Source organism: Camelus ferus, chromosome 21, assembly GCF_009834535.1.
Source record: "Camelus ferus isolate YT-003-E chromosome 21, BCGSAC_Cfer_1.0, whole genome shotgun sequence".
Classification (NCBI taxonomy): Eukaryota; Metazoa; Chordata; class Mammalia; order Artiodactyla; family Camelidae; genus Camelus; species Camelus ferus.
The window spans coordinates 3,680,784-3,698,922 of record NC_045716.1 but is presented as its reverse complement, the minus strand read 5'-3'; the positions used below and the strand labels follow the sequence as shown (position 1 = coordinate 3,698,922).

Sequence of the window (18,139 nt, the reverse complement as noted above, 5' to 3'; positions counted from 1 at the left end):
AGAGCTGCGAATGGAGGCAAGGTGCTAGGGGGAACACAACTGCCCTCCCTGGTCCACGCCCCAGGCCACACCGTGCTCAGCATGCAGGGCGGTGATGGGCTTTACCAGGAGACACACAGAACCATCTCCTCCTCCTGAAATAGCAACCATTACCCTCAAAATAATCACTCACTCCTCCAGCGAGGCTGTGAGGATGCTGACGCCTCTGCCCCTTCTGGCTGTTCCGTTGGGGGTATCAAGCTGAGGACTTGGGAGGCACTGCTGGGCCAATTTCTGAGTGAGGCTCGGGGGCACAGGAAGCAGCTCTGCCCCTTCAGAAATGACTTGCCTCTTAAGAAGCTGGACTTTAAGAAACCCCTTCTGTGTCTCAGTTTCCTCATGTGCAGATCTGAGACATTAGGAGAGAAACTTCACTGCTTCCCAGAGCCGTTTACAGTACCGTATGTGTTAATTCAGTTCCTAGATCAGCGCCTGGCACATAGGAGGCGCTCAGTTCCTCTGAGTGAGGACGCCCACCCTTAAGGGAAGTAGCCTTAGTCAGGTGGCCCCACACAGAGCTAAATGCAGGAGCTTTCAGCTGCCGACTCCAATGGGCAGCGTTCTTGTTTGCCAACCCTCCAGAGAGGGAAATGCGGGACTCAGTTCCTTTTGTGGTCCAGTCTTTCTAAGTTCCTCGCCCAGCTGACACTGTGCAGCACAACACTGTGAATGTCCGGTGCGGCTGTTTGGAGTTTAAGAATGCTTATCTTCCACCAGCCACAAACCTTCCCCACTGCGGGCACATGCACGTGTCCGTGTTTACTGGTGGAGGAGGAAGGCGGGGAGGAAGCCGTGCTTAGGTATGAAAAGAACTAAAGACCAAAACCAACCAAATAAAAAACCAGGACAAAGTTCATGGTCCCTCCATTTCTCTTTAATACTGAACAGTATTCTTTATACAGCTGTAACATGATTTCAAGAGTAGAAGAAACATTACTGATAGACTTCAGGGTGTAAAAATACCACTTTTAACAAGGGTTAGTTGAGGCTTCTTGAAATACAAGTATCTTTAAAAGTTTTCAAGTTTATAGTGTCATCAAATTTTAATGTCAGGATTACAGTCAAGGCCATGAAAATGGTTTTACAGAGGTGGTCTGCTGGAGCCTAAGTCCACAATGCGGGGGCAGTAGGTTTCCAATGCGAGCGGCCCTCAGACTCCCCTGGAGGGCTTGTAAAACACAGCTGCGCTGGCCTCACCCTAGTCTGATTTGGCAGGTCTGGGGGCGGGTGGGCTGAGAATGTGTGTTTCTAGCAAGTTCCCAGAGGATGCTACCACTGCTGGTCACACACCACACTGGGAGGGAGGCCCCCTTCGTAGAGGAAGCAAGATCTCTCTGCCTCTGGGGAGGGCTGTAAACTCCTGGCCTAGGGCTCTGGCCTGTTCTCGTGGGTGGGAGGAGGCTGGGGGGGGCGGGGGGAGAAGCACCATCTGGAACTCACTGTGGCATTTGCATTTCTAATCTCTGATCTCACCTCTTCAGTTTGTACCTTCTAGTTAAATAACCTTCCAGCGTTTTATTTTTTAATTATCCTTGGAAGAAAAATACAATGGTTTCATCCTGCTGAGTACTGCCACATACTACACATTGTGTTTTTTTTAATTACACTAATTTCTGATTACAAATGAGCCAGTGAAAGCATATTTCCACTTGCAAAGACTGAATTCATCATCGTTTGCAGCTTGCTTTCTTTGGCCCTTTCCTGGTTTTCAGGCCCCCCACCCCACCCTGGGCATTCTCCCAGCCTGGGTCAGTCAGGACGACGTCGCATGGTGCTCACAAACAGTTCCAATAACCTCTTCGTGGGACACCTGCCTGGCCTCTCCTCGCCCCCATAGACAGCAGGGCAGAGACACACTATTTTCCTTTTCTGGCCTGAGGATCAGGACAGCTGCCTCTCCCAGAACTAGGAGGGTCTAACTGCAGGGTCACAGCCGAAGTCTACTTTCTGCAGAGCAGGGAAGAACCACCCTGGACGTGCTCCCACCCCGGGGCTGACAGAAAGCCAGGCTGGAGCGGAGCTCTGGGCTGCCGCCAGGGAACAAGCCAGAGAGCTCTGGTCAGCGAATAACAAAGCTGGGTGGTCTCGCTTCTAACCCCCCCATCCCCCACCCCAAGATAATCAAGTGGCTTCTCGGTTTGGTAACTCATAACCTTAAAAAAAACAAAAAGGGTAAAATACACTTTCTCACAAGGGTCTGGCTGCAGCTGGCAAACCAGGTCCATTAAATGTTCATGTGAAACCAAGCAACAGGGCAGGAGACTGGGATGATCACTGTGTAAGCCAGTCCCACCTGCACGGCCCCAGGGAGGGCGTTTCTGGACAAAGGTCATGTCCGAAGGAAAACAGCACCAACACGTTAGCTTACGTCAGAGGGAAACCAAGTTCTTTTTCTTTCTTCCTCACCTCCCCACGTGTCTACACTAGTAGAGACTATCTCATCATATGATAGGAACTCGCAGATGCACAGAGGCGGCAGCAACACGACCAGAGCGCCACTGTAACTTTCAGAGCTTCGGTGTCGGGGCTGAGGGGGGAGCACGAGTTCCCGTCAGCTACCTCACGGGAGGTCACTGAGGTCAGCTGGTCCCACCGAATGTGGGCTCCCGGGGCCGAGTCCAGGACGCAGTGCACCAAGGGACTCCCCCGCCAGCTGGGGGAGCCGGGTTTCATCCCTAAAACAAGAGGGCTGAGCTGAGGGACCCCAAGTCCTTCTGAGTCTACCATTAGGGACGTGAACCCCAGAAGTCCATCAGCTTGGAGCTTCAGTCCCAGGCCTCGCCCCCAGGCTCACGGCAGGGCTGTTCCAGTCGCTTCTGGGCTGAATGGCAGTTCTCTCTACTCAGGACTCTCTTGCAACAGCAATACAGCAGTTTCCCTGTGAGCATGACTGATCAGGGGCAGCACCCACGTTTCATACGACTGGCTGGCAGGGGCCCTGCAAGAACTGGGGCTCCTCGTTTCCAGCATAAGCGTGTGAGGGCTGGGAGCTGGGGATGGGCATCTGGACAGGACAGAAAGGAGGCCTCCAAGGGCCTTCCCCGGGCGCTGCCTCCGTGGTCAGGACAGCGCAACGTGACCATGGGCCCTCTGGCCTCACCTCTCTGCACTTCATGGACAAAGAATATTCTTTTTTAAAAAAATTATTCTTAAAAAACCCAGGAGGGAAAGAAATGCCAGCCAGAGGAAGACAAAGAGGGAGGGCTGGCGGTAGGGCGTTCTGTATTTTGGAACTTTCGCTTTCCAGACAATCCGAATTCTGTTTTGTTTACAAATTTGTCCTGCAGTATAAGGTAACGCCAAATGGTCCAAATTCCAGGGTGGAAAAGCAACTCATATTTATCACTTGGTTTTAGATCTTCAAATGCTACGAATTCTCTAGAAAGGTGGTAACGGTCTCACTTGACAGTCAGGGAAATTACCAAAAGAAAAATCTTGGCTCCGCCACCTTCACTTACAGAAGGTAAAACACTTAACTCCAGCAGAAATCTGTCTCTGTTAAGACTACATTTCTCTTCGCAGCCCTTAATCTCACGAGGTGAGAAGGAACGGAAGCTGCCAAGTTGTTGGCTACCAGACCCATCAGTCTGTTTAACTCTGGCTAAAAGCAGAGAATAATGGGCAAGTTACCAAGTTTCTCCCCGGCTCTGGCGGGAAGACCCTCCTGTCACACACACGCTGCAACTTCCAATTGCCACACGGCAGTGGCACACGGAGAGCATTGTGATTTTTCACTGCTCACACAAAGACAAGATCAAAAATCAGGACTAAAAACTAAAGGTATTTTGCTTTTCCAGCTGGATTCCCACTCTGGCAAATTCAACAGTTCACTCCCCCGTTCACCCCCTAAAATCAGCTGATGAGTAAACTGTTCTTCCAATAAACAGAAATCGAGCTCTTTCTGTTACCCATCGCATCCTGCCAGTCCTTTAGCGACGAGGAGCGCGGCACGAGGTGCAGAGGCTGAAGGGAAACCTGCAGCTACGGGAAGTGCTTCTGAGCCCAGCGGGGCTCTGCTGGCCTCCCCGCCTCCCCCTGTGCCACCCCTCAGGGTTAAGGGACCGCGTGCAAAGGACCAGTAGCAGTAGGATCACTGATGAGGAAACATTTGTCCTTAAAAATAAACCTAAGCCCTTGGCATGCTCTCTGCCACGGGCTGGAGTCTGAGAGGGGAGCCTTCAAATGAACACTGGTCTATAGTGACTGCCCAGTCCAGGTACAATGGAGTCAGACCCATGATCAAGCCAGCCTGGACCAGAAGTGACACCTGGGACAGAGCGGCTCTGGTAACAGTTTAAGAGGCAGCTTATCAAATAACTCTTTGGAGGCTAGAAAAGCAGTGGGCCTACAGAGAGAATGGAGCAGTGCCTGGATTTTAAGTAAACTTTCTCCTTCTAACTAGCTTGCTCCTTAGCTTCAGTCCAGTCTGGTCTACAATAACCACTGTTTAGCAAACACCGTGAATCAGTGAGCAGGCTAACTCCAAATATCCCCATTTAGTAATTAACCCTCATATCACATCACCCTAGCATCACAAAACTTGGTCCCTAAAGTCTGGGGAGAATCCTACTAATGACCAGGCATGTTCCCAACAGGCCCTGCCGACATGTGACGGTTTCAAGGGGCACAGTAAACCTACCACCCAGAGAATAGAACAGCGTTTAAATAGGGCGAGACTGGACTTCATCAAGACGTCAGCTGCTTTGTGTAACATGGAGAGTGGGGGTCACAGTACTGTGACAAGGGCCACGTGGATGGTTAACAAAGACGTGTATATTTTAATGCAAATCTAAGGACCAGCCCTGTCCTGTTTATAAAAGGCTATTTTAATAAGTCTCAAAACTTTGTAAAACAAATAATCTAGTACCCTACATCTGAAGCCCTTTGTCATAATCACTTTTTTTCTAATTTGAAAAATAATAACTTATTTCTATATCAAATAGAGAATTGAGTGTAAATGTGGATGTCAATCACCCTTTTAGTTTTATGAATCTGCTTTTAGCTCTCAACAGGCAGATTTCCTTAACATGATCCTAAACGCGAGAAAATACCTTTCTTTAAAAAAATTGTTAAAAATATTTATTAAAAAGTGCAATTCAGAGGTTAGCTGGGCAAGCATATCATTGCAAATCATACACAAAAAAAGGTGGGGGGGGGGGACAAAAGCCCAACACAAACCGAAAAACAAGAGCTATAAACAAAACAAGAAAAAAAAGCGTGCTGAGGAATGGACCCCGAAAGATGAGACAAAAGCCAGAGCGAGACGTCTACCCAGACACTGCTGTGCTTTCCAAGTGCGAAAGAGGGAGGTGAGGCAGAGACCGGCAGCCTCCCCGCCAGGCGCTGGCTCTGGCTTCAGCTGCTACTTCAATATCAGGTTTTCATCAGGGAGGTTATAAAAATATCCTCTATACATGTGTACACGGGAGGCCTCTTACAAGCCATCAGAAGCTTGCAGTGTACAGTGTCTCATACAGCATCTGTCATTTAAATTTGGATTGGCTCAGTTATCTGAATGGATGACATAATCGAGTTATCATCTTAGGGGAAGAAAAGAACCCAGTTCACCTACCCATCCTTGTAGTTACTCACAAGGTAAGAAAAATCCGGACCAGAACTAGCCTTCTTTTGACATTCCAGTTTCTGAGTAAATATAATAAATGTACTGACCACCCGCAGCCCCCAAGGCAGGGTGCTACCGGAATAAAATTACTGCCAGTGACGCTACTTTGGGATCTCAGACACTCATGAGCCACTGAGCTGCTCACGTAAAGGTCACCCTGAAAATGCAAGTTGCACCTCTAGGGAGGAGGCTATAGGACAGTGGCGTGAATCCACCAAGGCCCCGACCCCGGCACTCAGCTCACCCTCCCACAGCTGTGCCCCGCTGCCCTGTCCTCCCCATTCAAGCCACAAGTTGCCAGCATCCCCCGAAACCCAGTGCTTTTCATTCTTTTTTTTTTTTTTTTTTTGCTTTTCATTCTTTTTCATTAGTTATTCCTCCCACCAAAAAATGGGCCTGTAAAAGCACTTTCACACCAGCACTTATCCCTGAAAAGCCAATCACGGCATCTTCTGTCACAAAGTGCTTCTGAGCCCTGGGTCCCCATTAACCACCAGCTCTCAGGAGTGAAGGGCGCTCCTGGGGCGGGACACAAAACATACCCAGGAGCCGGCGCTTCTGGACGGGACAGCGCATGTCATCTGACGGGGCGAAGGATCTGAGCGGGAGAAAAGAGCTGCCAAAGACGGATGGAATGAGCAATAGCCAACACGAGCCGAGTCTGAGTTTTTCTGTATTCCTCGGAGGCCCTCGGAACAAGGCAGAGGCGCCAGGAGTGTGCAGTCATCGGCCTCCTCTCCCCACCGGCCTTCTTGGCGCAGGGACGGAGGCGCTGTCTCGATGGTGGGGTCACAGAGAGAAAAGTCAGCGCAGGCGGTGTTTCCAGGAGCGGGACGCGAGGAGCCGGCCACACCATGCGCGCTGCTGCTCCCTCTCCACCAGGTCCCCGTGCAGGAGGCGGCGGCCCCAGGCCCCGCCGTCACAGCACCAAGAAGAGGATCAGCACGACCAGCAGGACCACGAAGAGGACAGCGATGGCACACCACTGGCGCCGATCTGGAAGGCAGGACACCAGGGTGAGCTCTCCCAGGACTCTACATCCCCCGGGACACACCTGGACTTGAGGCAACACCTGGACGCAGATGGGACAGGACGGGCCATGCCGGGCAGAGAGGCCATGAACCTGCCCAGGCGCCAGGTAACTTTACTGCTGCTCTGCGCCTGGCCTGCAGGCACGCACGCTCACAACCCTGCCCGTCCCCTGAAAGCCGGTCTCGTCATAAGTGCTTGCTTTGTGTCTTGAGTCTCTAATTAAGGAAGATCTGTGGATCACAGCTTTCCGCTGGCAGGTGCCGCATCCCTAGGAAAGGTGTTGGTGGTATCACAGATCAGAGCTCGTCCGCTTTCATCTCCCACCAAAGTCAAATCACTTAATTCAACAATAATCATGTTCTTTTCTCAATGAGAGCAATGGGAGGATGGAAAGGAGATGAAAGCTACTGCTGGTCACGTTAGGAAACAGCTGAAAACGCCAGCCGCGGTGACCAGGCATGATGAACTTCACACCATCCCGCGGCGAGAAAGGTAACTTAACCAGCAACCGCATTAAAGTAACGCACAGCTTATCTGTAAATGACAGGGGAATGAATGCCTTTTCTGAAACTTCCTGCCCTCCTCACAACTGAGAACAGGCGCAGGAAAAAGTGGCCAGAGTCCATCTAAACGGCCGAGAGCAAGGAGGCCCTGAGGGACAGGAGAAGGGCCCACGCAGGCTCCTGCCCACAGTGCTGCCGCATCCCCCTAACTCTCAGGGCGGCTGTGAGAGCTACACAACACGGACACCCCTCTCACACGCAGGCCCACAGCTGGGGCACAGAGCGCTGTCACCGTCAGGACGCGTCCATCACTGGGCAGACGCAGGAAGGACAAGCTGCCTCCCCGCAGAGGAGCCCTGCCGTTTCCCGAAGACGGTCAGGCTGACAGAAAGCCTGTGACGGCGCAGCTCAACTGACGAAGTGCGAGCTCCATGGAGCCAGAAATACAAAGGCACATATACCAGTTCATCAGAAGTTTACTTAAAAGCAGATTTTAGCACACCACAGAGTCACGTAAAAAAGATCAGAATCTAGGAAAATAGCCTGCAAGACTTTCCACACAGCAAGGCTAAGTCCACAAAACGTGTGCTTGAATGATTTCTACGTGATGGAGAGCCAAGCCTCAGAACTGGCCGAGAGAACTGCATTTAAACAAGAGTGAGTAAAGCCGTCTTCGTGGCTCACCCAGCTCTCCGCCAGACAGGACAGGCGCTCACGTAGTGACTGGGGTTCGGGGAGAGACCTCAAGTCCACCTGTTCCTTCTCTGAAGCAGGACGAGGCCAAAGGGCGTGGGAAGGCCAAGTGGGCCGATTCCAGGTAACATTATTAATCAGCTTAAGTATCACTTCAATGGCTTAGAAAACTCAAAACATCTAGCATTCCTTCATCTATTTAAAATTGTTTACGATTATCTAAAACCCCTCTCATTAAAATGATTAGTCGCTATTCTTCTAGGATGGTACAGTCAAGGTAAATGCTTCCTAATTGCCCTGCCGGAGGCACCTTCCAGTCAGGCCCGGATTTCCCATACTGAACCAGCTTTCCATCAGCCCTGCCCAACCCTCCTCCCACCTCCAGCCACCTTCTCGTCTGCAACTGCACTAAACAGAGGTTTTCGTCCAGGAGAACAGCCATCACACAAGCTAGCACAACCCAGGAATGTGCCTTTAAATCCACTTTACTTTGAAGTGGGAAGCTGCCTCTATGAGGCATGCACCGGGCAACCCCCGGGGAACTGTTACCCTAGCAGACGTTTCCCCACAAGGGGCGGGTGTTAATACGAGGGGCTTTTGTGACCTCAAGTGAAAAGTTCTAAACAGCTTTTTGCAAGCTCAGGACCTACCTCAAGAAGTCAGGGGAAACAAAGGGGGCCCCATAGGGAGGTCCCCCCAATAGACTCTCCTCCCCTAGAGAGAAAAGAGGAACCACAGAATTTTAGAAAGTGAGGGGAGAACACTTTGGTATCTACTCAAAAGAATACACTTTCTTTGGGTGGGAGAATGACGAGATGAGTGTCTCTCTTGGATCATTCAAAAAAGTAAGGCTGGTGTCTTGGCCGATTTCTGCCCAGGAAAGCACCAGCCCTGGGGAGGGGACAGGGTTCCGCCGCTCCAGACGCGTGCAGCGTGTGTGCTCAGTTACTGCCTAATCACACGTCAGTCTTTATGTACACGTTTGACTGAAAAGCAGTGAACCGTCCCAAAAGTTACGGAGGAGAACAGGGACAAATACAAATTGCCTCGTCGTCAAACAGAAGGCAACACGGCCAAGGAGGAGGCCCCAAGCCATCTCTCTTCTGGGAGCAGAGATTAAAATGAACACCACAGGTAAGCTGTCCCAACTGAAGGGCCCTTTCAGGCTAAATGCTCTCTTTCCTGGCTCTCATTCTTAGACAAATATAACTAAAATTCTTCCTTTGCTCCCCAAACTTTTCTTTCGGGAGAAAGGAGAAGAAAGCATAAGGCGGCCTCAGTGCTATTTATACACACTGAGCCACTTATCACAATGCGAGTGGCTTTTCTAAATTATTCACCCCCGGAATGCTGGGAGCAAGGACACAGGGCATCTTTGTTCGGTCGCTCTTCCCCAAACAAAACTGGTGCTGAAGTAGCTACTTGACTTTGCAACTCATATACACACTAGTGAGAGGTCTGGTGTTTAAACTGGTTATATAATACTTCATAAAAGCTTTGTGTTTTTTTGCGAAGAGGGGCGGGGCGGAAGAGAACAGAGGGAAGCAGGAAGAGGACTGTGCAAACCATCCTCCAGGTGCGTGGAAGGTGGACTAAGCTGGGCCTGCCGCTGGCAGTGAGGAGCCCGCTAGAAGCATGGAGACACTTGCCCCTGGAGAGAAAGAAGGAAACTCGCCTGGCTAGGAGCTTCCCGTTGTTTTGGATGTAACAGGTCCAGGGCCATCTTCTGCCTTACGTTTTCTTTTCCCCCCCAACAAACATTTACTGTGCACTAATGCATGGGAGACACTGTTAAACACTTGTACATTAATTATTATTACTTCATTTAATCCTCACAATGATCTTGAGAGGTAGGCATCAACCTTATCTAAATATATAAGGAAAAATATAAGCCCCATAGATGTGTTATGTAACTTGACTATGAGTTAAATTGCTGGAAATCACATATACATGTGTATTTAAATCTTGCCTCAAAAGGCTAAACTATTAGACGCTGTAACACGTACCTGACAGGAAGAAACCAACAGAAGAACAAAGTGTCAAGAAACAGGGGATACTCTTGCAACTTATGAGAAGAAATTAAAAAATAAAAACAGGATGTTCTGCTGGGGGAGGGGTGCCATGGCTCAAGAACACTAAAGTTACCTCAAAGACTGTCTCAGTTCCTCCCTGTACCAAATAAAGAGAAAAAAGAGATACTGGATTTTCTTTGATTTAAAATGTATTATTTCCCATGTAACAGGGAAGACGTGTTGTATTAACAACAAAAACCAGAGTCACTGGAACACATCTGCCTACACAGTAACTAACTTGAAAAATATTACTTCTTCATCCCCAGCCTGGTAGAAATTTGCTGCAGCAGTTCACTATGGATTAAAAAAAAAAAAACAAACAGGTAAGATGAGATCTGCAAGGCCATCTTATTCTGAAATGGTAGGGATTTTTCTTTCAATGAAAAGTCAGTACACGAGAAACAATAACTGGCTTCTTAATTACTGTTTTAAAATAAATCCCCCATTTTGGCAAGGAAACAGGAAGAAAAGAAAAGAGGATTTTTTAAGTGCAAAGAGGGTTACTCCCCCAGAAGAAAGGCCACCCGACCCCGCCAGCCTTGCCCGGTGGGAACCACAGACTCTTCCCAGGTAAAGGCCAGAAGCAGAAGACAAGCCTGTGCATGCTAGTCTTCCGTCTCTGACCCCAAGGCAAGACAAAAATGTGCCAGAGGAAAGGGATCTGAATGGGCACACCCATGAGAGAGCCCTCAGACTGTGCTTCTGGAATTAAGCAAGAACCCTGGAGCCTGGAAGCACATACATACCACTGGTCATGTGAGATACTTTTGCGAGTTTCTTCATCACGTTGTCCAGTCGAGACTGAGTGCTCTCCAGCTCGTGGGAGAAATCATCCAACATGCTAGAAAGACAAGCAGATGCAGGAGGTAGCTGGTCAGCACAAAGTCTTGTGATGCATTTGCCATGGAGCTAAATCGGGACCCAGGGCTGGGGTGCAGCACGCATCAAACAGGCAACGCTGGGATTCAAACCCCCAGGCTTTTATCCTTGGAACCAGGATACGTTTTTGATGTCAGAATTGTGGAAATTTTTAAAAGTAGTAAGTTATATATGCATTGTGTACTAAGCTAGTCCCCCCAGCAGGGTCTGGGGCAGTCCCCATCATCAAACACCTTAATATTTCTGCACAGAAAACTATGTGGAGTCACAGTTGCAGTCGGCTCAAGTCAGGTTTTGCTGTAACATGAGCTTGCTGCGAAATTTTTAAACATTAATTTTTTGAGCTTTTTAGATTTCAGAACGGCAGACAAGGCAACGTCGACCTGACCATATAATACAAACTCAGCAGCAGTGCAGTGTAGCAGAAAGAAGGCTATGTGAAGCCAACCAGGCCTTGCCACTTGCTACCCTGGACAAGGGACCCTACAATCGCGGGAGCTGTTTCCTCATCTGTAAAACGGGGCAGTCCGATCAGTGCAGCTTCCCCGCCAGGGTTCTTGTGAGCAGCACGTAATACATAAAGCGCTTTACAGCAAAGTGAGTTAAGAAATGCACTTTAATCAAATAATCATCTCCTTTAAGGCACCCTGTGCTTTACCACAGAGCTGGGCGGCCTCAGGCTGATGTCAGACAGAGGGCTCCTCCTCTACACCCGCAGAGGACGGGCTCCCCGAGGCTAACACTATTTGCTGTCCGAAGTGCAGCTGGGAAAGAAAACACCAAAATACTCTATTTCAACAGTTGTTATTTCATAAATTACTAAGCATTCCAGACTTTTCATCTTTGGACTAATATATGATTATCCTGAGGACAGCGTAACATACCAATTAGCACCAGAGGTCTTACTAAAAAGGCTCTGTTACTCTGGCAGCATTAACAGGAGCTAGAAACTACTGGTCTTGGTTTGTGCACACACGAGGCACCTGACAGCCCTGCAGGATTCGGGCGACAAACTCCTCATTAAGCCAATCATTAAATAAACTCCACGTTGACAACTAAACAAACAAGTCTTTGTCCCTTACCTAAATTTTCAAATTAAAACATTTTTAGCTCATTTCAGATCCTGGTAGCATCTTGGCCCTTCAGCTGGCAGACCTGTCCAGGCAGGGCCAAGTGCTGACAAGAGCTACCTCTGTGTGCTGGGCCTGACTTTTCTCGCTGAAAACAAACTGGGCAAGTCATCCAACTTCCAGCCCAAGGACACCCACTAACCAAGTTTCTAGCCCAGATCTAACTCACCCAGGGCTGCCCAAAAGAAACAGAACGTGAGTCATATATGTCACTGAGTATTTTCTAGTCATACATATCAAAGTGAAAACGGGCAAAATTAATTCTAATGTTTTATTTAACCCAGTGTATCTAAAACATCATTTCAACATATAATATTACTTTTTTTTTCCAGTCTGAATCTTCAGAATCTGGTGTGCAATTTATGCTCAGGACCCATCTCAGTCCAGACTGGCCGCATTTCATGTATTCAATGGCCACGTGTGCTAGTGGCTTTTTGGACAGCACAGGTTTAAGTCCAAGACCCATGGTTTTTCTTTTTAATTTACTTGTAACTTTCATTAGTTATACACATACACAGTTTGTAGAGCTAAACGGTCCTACAAGTCTTTTTCTGTGTATAAAAACCACAGTTGCCCCTCCTCTGCAGCAACTGCTTTCAGCCCCTCACGTCATGCTCCTGGTTCTCTCCAGTTTTTGCTTTTCTCTCTCTCTCTTTTTTTTTAATTGTTTCTTTTCTTTTGGGGGGAGGGGTAGATAACTAGGTTTATTTATTCATTTATTTCAGTGGAGGTACTGGGGATTGAACCCAGGACCTTGTGCATGCCAAGCACACACTCTACCACTGAGCTATACTCTCCCCCATCTCTCTCCAGTTTTTGAACAGGCTCACACCTTAGAGTCCTGCTCCTGCTGACTCCTGCTCCTGCTGACTCCGCAGTACGGAAGGCTAGGGCTCAGCCCTCCTCCCATTTCATTCCCCACCTCTGCATCCTTCCCACCTCTCTTCCCCCTTTCTTTCAATGTAACTGTGTCACAGTTTGATAAGGTCAACACTCAAGGTTTACACTATCATGGGTGAGTAAACACTCTTCCCAGCTCGGGGGTCTGTGGCCTAGGAGTCAGCTTTCTCTGGTCTGTTGAGTCAGTAACCATTCGGCTTTCTACTTTCCAGGATCTTAAAGTGTTGTGGTCTGGTCGGTCTTTCTGTCTGTCTGTCTGTCTGTCTTTCCTTTCTCTTTCTCTCTTCCTTTTTAAAATTTGGTCACTGTTTCTTATTCCAAGCTCTATGTCCCCAGAGATTTCATGCCATTAAAAAAAAAAAACTAATATTGTTCTAACGGACTCCAGAGGAGGAGCAGAGATGAAGGCTGTGCTCAATCCACCGTTTCTAACTGGAAGCCTGCAGGCTCTATCGTCCACCCAACCAGGGGAAGTGCTCAAGCACTCAGTCCTCTCCCAGCCCCAAAACAAACTTTAGGGTAAGAATGCATTGTAGAAAGAAATTAAACTGCATGCTTACATTCCCGTTCTCCCAGCTTTCCTACCTGGTCTCCCTGCTTCCAGTCTTGTGCCACTGTGGTTCTTCCTCCCAAAATGGAAACCTGACCGTGGCACTACTTGCAACACAACCTTCGCTTGGGGTGTGTTCTCCACCGCCCTTTGAATAAATAGTCGTAACTCCTGTTCATGGCTTCTAAGGCCTTCCCTGAACAGCCTGCCTCCCTGACTTGACTTCTGCAACTTCCCTCCCCATCCCCACACTCCAGTCACTCGAAACCTCCCTGTTGGATGCTCTTTCTTCTTCCCAACAGACCATTCCCTCAGCCCCCTTCCAACCCTCCGTATCACCCCACCCGCTGCCTTCCACTCTTCTGCCAGCTCCAGTTAAACCTCTCTTCTCTTTTCTTGTCTTTTCTCTTCTCTTCTCAGGGACTTCAGACTGTGCTAGGTTTGCAGTGTAGTCTGCCAGGGCCCTCAAGGCACCACGCGCTTCTCCCATACGGCAGCCCTCCACTTCTGTCACCACTCCGGGACTCGCATCGTCTATGTAATGTCCACTCCACCCACTGAACAGTAAACTCTCTGCCGGCAGAGATGCTGTTCCCTTCTCTCCTCCGTGGACACGCAATGGCCTCCCAGAACAAGATGCCTGGTTTGAATTTATAATAAATGAATCTATAACGCTGAACACAAAATTGAGGTAGGAGAGTTCCCGAAATATCCTAGTGGAACTGTCTCCCCCACCCCCCCGAAAAAATATCTGTAAAAGAGTAAAGCTATTATGTGGTAGCATTTCTCACTGTTTTTGGTGTCATACTTCAGGATTGCAAAAAGAGATTGTTCTTAATGAAGAACAAATAAATCTAATTATGCTTTCTTGTGCTTTTACTTTTTATTTTTGAGGGGGGAAGACTTTTTTATTAATTGTAATTAAACTTATACTTTTTTTCCCATAAAATTCAAATTTAAGATGCAGAGCAAAAAGTTCTGTTCTGTGTAGTGCGAAAGTCATGGGATGATTACTCCGTGTCCTAACCTCTTTGCAACAAGAGTCTCCACAGAGGTAACAGAGCCGTATTGGTTTCACATTCCCATTCATAGCAACACTTCGATTATCTGTTCAAGGAATTTGTACCTATTTCTGACAGTGTTTAAGCATATTAATAATAATAACTTTGCCTAAACCCTGTTGAAAATTTTATCTGATAGATTTGCTTCTTTTGGAAAGGTTAGGCTGTACAACAGAATAAAGATGCAGCTATAAACAAAACAGCTTTTGGTTTTACTAGCCACGTAACTGTCAGGCTTTCAGGGCTCCCATAAAATGGCTTTCCCTCCATTCCTCTGCAGCGAGAGGGGCGTCTCGGTACTCACACTGCCTGCTCCTCCAGCTCCCCTCCGATGCGCTGGGACATGTTCTTCAGCACCCCAATGCTGCCAGAGACCAGCTCCAACTGCTCATCCTGCTGTTCTACAATCAGCTGGTGCCAGGGAAATGGGAAATAAGCAATTAAAATCCCTCTTACCTGGTTCCAAGCCCGGCACTCTAGCAGCTGCTAGCTTCTTTGCCAACTCAGGACAATTCACATTCAGAAGCAAAGCCCAGAAATCAAAGGACCAGACCGTCGCCTCCCAGAACACACTGCTCAAAAGGCTGGGTTGTCAAGCTACCGATATCTCCTGCTGATCCAACTTGTGAACAGTCAGCGGGGCTTGAAACCACCCGGAGAGCTTTACTCTGGTTGGCTGAAGTCCAACAAGGGACAGACAATGGCCGAGAGCACCTGTGCTGTGACCATGGACCCATGCGGATGCCTAGGAAGAGGAAGCCTGCTGCCAGGGTCAAGGTCTCAATCCGCAACAGCTGGCCACAGCTTAACTACAAGAGAAAGTCTGGCCGCTCTCTGTACACGGGAAAACAGAGTCCTTCGCCGGGTCCTCAAGGACAAACGAGAAGGGGCTCTGTGGGAGCCAGTTACCTCGAGGACAACCTCTGAGCGGTAGTTACTTTTTTAAATTGTGTTGCAGCTGCCTCACTTTTTATTGAAAAAAAAAAAAAAGGTTCACTCAGTTAATAGCGATTTAAGTAGACAACTAGTTAAGCAGATGTGCTAATGGAAAAAGAACCAAAAAACACATAACCGACATGCATAAATAAAACACAGTATTTAAGAGCCAATAGTTTCGATGGAGAGATAATCCTCAAACCCCCAGATACTTTATTAGCTTCCTTTTATTAATACAACTACGTACCAGAAGCAACAACGCAGGTGTCATCAACCCCAGCTTCCTTCTACCCCTTAGCCTCCGCCAAAGCAATCATTTTTATGTATAATGGAACCAACACTAATTTTCAGAGAAAAAACAAGGACTCAATTTTTCTCAAAGTGCCTTTGTTGAAATGAACAAAAACCTGAGTACACCAGTGGAGGCTGGGGAAGAGGCTGCCGTGTCTTTAAGTCAACGGCCTCCTCTGTCAGTTTCGGGTGTCTGGTCTGCTTGTCCTAAGAGAGCTAGTCATGATTCGAAGGAGGTTTTAAACGCCCTGTAGAGATGCAGTCATCACACAGGTAGACACAGGCAGCTACAGGCGAGCTCTGGTCCAGCCTGCCTGTCGTCAGCAACAAAGCCCCGCTGGCAGAGGAGCGCGGGAGGCGCCCGGCCCCGGCGGGTGGGCTCCCCGGTACCTGCTGCTGTGCCTGCTGCTCCTCGATGAAGTGGGAGTTGGCCAGCTGGAGCTCCCGGTCGAGGCGCCCGTATTTATCTGTCGTTCCTGTGCTCCAGTTCTGTCCGCCACTGTCTCCGAGCAGGGCCTGCGAGAGCGGGCCAGGAAGCAGGAGGAACAAACCGTTACCATCTCTGAACGAGGGCTCCATCACCATGACGCAAAGGGTTCTCCTACTGCTCATCATTGGTCTTCACCCGAGGCAGCCTTTTACCAGGGGAGCAGGTTGGTGCCTGCATGGTACAACGTAAGGAGCGCCAGGAAGGGCACTCTCCTGCCTCCAAGCTCTCCCAACAGGACTCACAAATGGGCTTTGTCCCATTAAAATGCAAATAAATGTCAACTTGAAATCAACAAACGCCCACCTGTACACTGCTCTACTGAAAGCGCCTGGGTTCTTTAGGCCAGCTCTTCCTAGCACCCTTGGAAGTTCACCAGAGACCTGCTGCAGGTTCTAGTCTAGCTGCTTCCAGACTTCCAGAGTCCTCTTTATTTAAGTATGACACAGGGAAGGTTTTGGTTTTTTGAAGAGGGGGAGGAGAGAGCTCCCCGACACTGACAGAAAGCTAAGTCAGAGCCCCTACAGAAGGCACAAGAACCACCAATGTCCATTCGATGTAGCCCACAAGTAAATCCCACTGCCCTTCAGATGAATTACAAGGCTACAGGCTTCCCAGATGGAACTGGGGGCTGCTTCCCCAGGCAGGCATGGCCACGTGGGTGCCTGACCCTGATAACCATGCCAAGTGCTGGCCCTGAAAGTCAGAGTTCTCCACCTGGGCCCCCAGACGCCAGGGTGGGGTTTCCCACTGTAAATCTGAGGACATTTCAAGCCAGAAGAGGATAAATCTGGGAACGTCTTCCTTGAAGAGGCCACCCAGGAATGTGAGCGGTCAGTCTCAGCAGCAGCCTCTGCCTGGGGTCCCCATAAGCCCTCCTGACTAGCTGGTCAAAGCACCTGCTCAAACCAGCCTGGCACAAAGAACCAGAAGACGCTGGCAACTAGGATTCTTCACTGAAGAGCTGCCAAATCTTCTCACCAGGTACTTTTCAGTTCTGGAACTGTTAAGTCTACCTGATCACTTGGTTCTCTGTCTGAAAAGCCCTCCAATAGCCCCTCAATACTGACACAGACCTCGCCTGACTTTCAGCCATGAATTCAGGCAAATGGCCACCCTTCAGGGCTGAGGTCTGGAGAAGTCCAGGACGCGTCGTAAGTCCTGAGGTAGTTATAAGAAGATCAGGATGCCCACAAGCTTCCAGCAGCCCAGGGCCTCCATCAGGAGTTTGGATGGTGACTGTCTCTGGTATAAAGCAGACCCAAGGCTTTCTGAGGATGGCTCTGCCCCAACCTGGTTGTAGGGCTGTCAAGATTTAAAAGGCCCTGCTTATTCTGATGCAAAGACTTTAAGAACTCTATGGAGGGTACCAGGGCCTAGTGACAACTTTTTCAAGGTCAGAGAAAGGCTGTAGTGCATCACGAGGCCACGGACAGAGGACTGGAGCTCCTGGGGCCTCAGTCTGACCTCCAACAATCTGTTTAGTGGGAAAGAAGAAGGAGAGAGGGCCCAGAGCACCGGAAGGCCAGCTTTGTGTAGGTGTCAGAGCAGGAGGTCCCGGCTGAGCAGGCAGCCGCACAGCCCCAGGACTGGGGCACACAGCAAGGCGGACTCTGCCCGCTATTCCTGGAAAATCTGTAACTCTACATTTCACTCACTGCCTCAAACAAAATTCCAAGTCATACTTGGAAAGGCTACATATAAATCCACATTTATGTCAGCTCAACTAGACTATCTAGAGAATAAAATTCAAATAGGAGTTATAGAGGACAGGTGTCACCTACACACTGTCCACTTTCAGTATGGTGTCACTTAGCGCCTGTGAGCTGAAGAGGAAAAGAGAACTCCCAAGCTGCCAGCCTGTGGTCATTCAGCAGCTTCTTTCAAGAGTCAGTGCCAGATGGAATGGACTAGCTAGTGGTTTTTCCTAGCTGCACTGTGGA

The 18,139-nt window shown here is 48.9% G+C and overlaps 1 protein-coding gene and 1 non-coding gene across 3 annotated transcripts in view; both read right to left on the bottom strand.

Annotated features, from left to right (window-relative positions):
* Positions 1-5,103: 5,103 nt before the first annotated feature.
* STX6 (syntaxin 6) overlaps positions 5,104-18,139 on the bottom strand; it is a 38,897-nt gene continuing 25,861 nt past the window's right edge. The window contains exons 5-8 of one of the 2 annotated variants that reach the window (XM_032463595.1): positions 16,100-16,225; positions 14,787-14,893; positions 10,709-10,803; positions 5,104-6,658 (exon numbers count right to left, since the gene is read on the bottom strand). In XM_032463595.1, the coding sequence (XP_032319486.1) occupies positions 6,582-6,658; positions 10,709-10,803; positions 14,787-14,893; positions 16,100-16,225 (405 nt within the window). In that variant the 3' untranslated portion in view covers positions 5,104-6,581. Of the gene's footprint in view, positions 6,659-8,281; positions 10,257-10,708; positions 10,804-14,786; positions 14,894-16,099; positions 16,226-18,139 lie in introns of those variants that run through there. The other variant, XM_014565699.2, reaches the window with a different exon arrangement.
* Positions 12,697-12,769, bottom strand: TRNAA-GGC. The gene has a single exon. It is a non-coding gene; the product is annotated as a tRNA-Ala (tRNA).